General features: G+C 29.1%; 1 protein-coding gene across 1 annotated transcript in view; it reads left to right on the top strand.

The window, feature by feature from the left end:
* The window catches only part of LOC117171719, a 7,236-nt gene extending 4,951 nt beyond the window's left edge, over positions 1-2,285 (top strand). Inside the window, exons 5-6 of the mRNA XM_033359276.1 lie at positions 810-1,012; positions 1,085-2,285. Of these exons, the coding sequence (XP_033215167.1) occupies positions 810-1,012; positions 1,085-1,483 (602 nt within the window). The 3' untranslated portion in view covers positions 1,484-2,285. The remainder of the gene's footprint in view (positions 1-809; positions 1,013-1,084) is intronic.

Raw genomic sequence — 2,285 nt, forward strand, 5'->3', positions numbered from 1 at the left:
GCGCATACTTTGAATAAAATATTTGTTATCATTCTCTTGAAATAAATGTGTTTTTTTCTTGAAAAAATACCGGTTTCATATGTATACACCTGGTATCATTTCTGATAATTTTGTAAAGCTTTTTAAATATTCCCTCAAAATTAATTTTTCGAAGTAAAAAATCATTTTCAATTTTTCTAGGAGATGTTATTTGTTCTTCTGAAGCCTTTAAAAATTCTTAAAAAGCTTCTAAACACCAAATTTTTGGTACGAATATTTGGACTTTGTCGGTAGACGTAGACACCTCGTTTAAATGTCACTGTTTTCTTTCTTAGTTAAACAATTTAAAATTGAATGGTTTAATAATAGAATGTTTTAAACTGAAATACTATTATCGGTTTGTAAAATCAATTATTAACTTTTTAAATCTTTAAGTATAATTCAATTTTAAAAATCATTTATTAATTTATATTCAAAGTTGATGAACAAAAACGTTTTTTTTTAAATCTAAAATCTTAATTTTTAAACGCATCTAGTTTTTAATTGTTTAAGTCTTTATAACACTGAATTTCCAAACTGAATGATATAATAATTGACAAAGAAAACAATTTAACATATCATTAAAGGGACGGCCGAAATCAAAGTTAGACAAATTTTTTGTTCTAAAAATTGGTAAAATTCCCAGTTTAGTGACCACCCTGAAAAGTGATGTGCAAAATTGAGACTCATATAACATTTTAACATTTTAACAAGAATTTTCCCGGAATTTGAAAACGAAATTTTGCTAAACACCGTGATAAACTCTTTAAAAAAAGTTATGTATTTGATAGGAAATACAGAAACCAAGGACCAAAATGGTTACTGCTTATGGGTCAAGTTGGAGGAATTACCATTCGGCAAACACTGGTTCCAAGTGCGCTCTGTGAAGTTCAGAGAGAAAGAGATATACCTACAATTAAAATATCTTCGGCCCTATCAAGCGGAGGAGAAGAAACTCGACGTCGAAGAGTTCATGACAGTAAATTTCAGAGAGGTATGTCCCTTTAAAAAATATAAAATTGATTTAAACCCAATATTTAAAGCTAATATTTTTCTACTTTTGCAGATATGCACTCTAGGTAACCTTTGTGAGGCATCGAAATTCAGTATGGTACTAATTCTAACAATCGCCACTTGTATTGTGAAAGGTGGAGCTTTCTTTCTCGACTTCGTAGTAAAAATGACCCACGAGTTATCGATTTTAATTCATTCTCTGACTCCAGTCATGATAACGATGATAAATACCATAGCAAAATGCATAGGCGGATTTTATTGGCTTCTTTTCATGTTGTGGAGGGGAAATTCAGTTCAACCTCCGAGACAAGTTCCGATATACAGCAATCGACTTGCTATCATGGATAGAATGGATGATTCCATGGCTTCCATGTCATCTTCGTACAGTAGACGAAGTACAAATACAAATCCGTGGCCCTCCGAAAGAAGAAAGAGCGGAAGAGAGTGGTAGTTGGAGAGAATTTTTCTAATTCATAAACCCACTTTTTTTTTATTCCGCGTTTGGAATTCGCAATTGAGTGATTTTCTAAAGCAGAAATGCAAAATTAAAAGGAAGTGTTTTTGAAAACGCGTATAATTTACCGTTTGACGAAAACCAAAGGTATTTTCTTAAACAGTATCTAAGTTTTAGTAATTAGTTTATCACTAGGTACATATATGTTTTATAGTAAACTAGTGTATGTACGTTTTTACTGTTCTGGTATATTTAAAAAAATCGTTTAACACGTCTGAAAATATTTTTTTTTTCAAATCTGTCAAGCTTAGAAACTGTTTTCTTTTCTAAACAAAATGATTATGGGTACAATTAATCTTGAGAATAAATTTGTATAAAGAAAATATGAATTTTCAGTTTCAATAATGATTGTGATTAAAGTTATTTCTTTTGGTGATATTAAGGAACTTATTTTATTGTATTGTCAGAGAAATTGGTTAAATATTATAATAGGATATTTGCTAAAAATCATTATTTATACAAAATGATTGTAATTTTTATAAAATATAAAATAATAGTGTTAGTTGTGCAAGTACTCGAGTTCAAAAGTAAGGTTACCTAATATTAGTCAATAACTTTATTTCAAATAATAAAATTTTCTGTTACAATTTTAATTGTTATTGTACGTTATTTGCGTGTGATTGAGTATATTAGAGGATTTTTCTTTTGATCTCAATCCCTTGCATTACTGAAATTAACAGTTTGTAAATACCGAGTGGCAACACAAAAGAGTTTAGTATGTATTTCAATAAACATATTC

This window comes from Belonocnema kinseyi, chromosome 4, assembly GCF_010883055.1.
Source record: "Belonocnema kinseyi isolate 2016_QV_RU_SX_M_011 chromosome 4, B_treatae_v1, whole genome shotgun sequence".
In the NCBI taxonomy this organism is placed as follows: Eukaryota; Metazoa; Arthropoda; class Insecta; order Hymenoptera; family Cynipidae; genus Belonocnema; species Belonocnema kinseyi.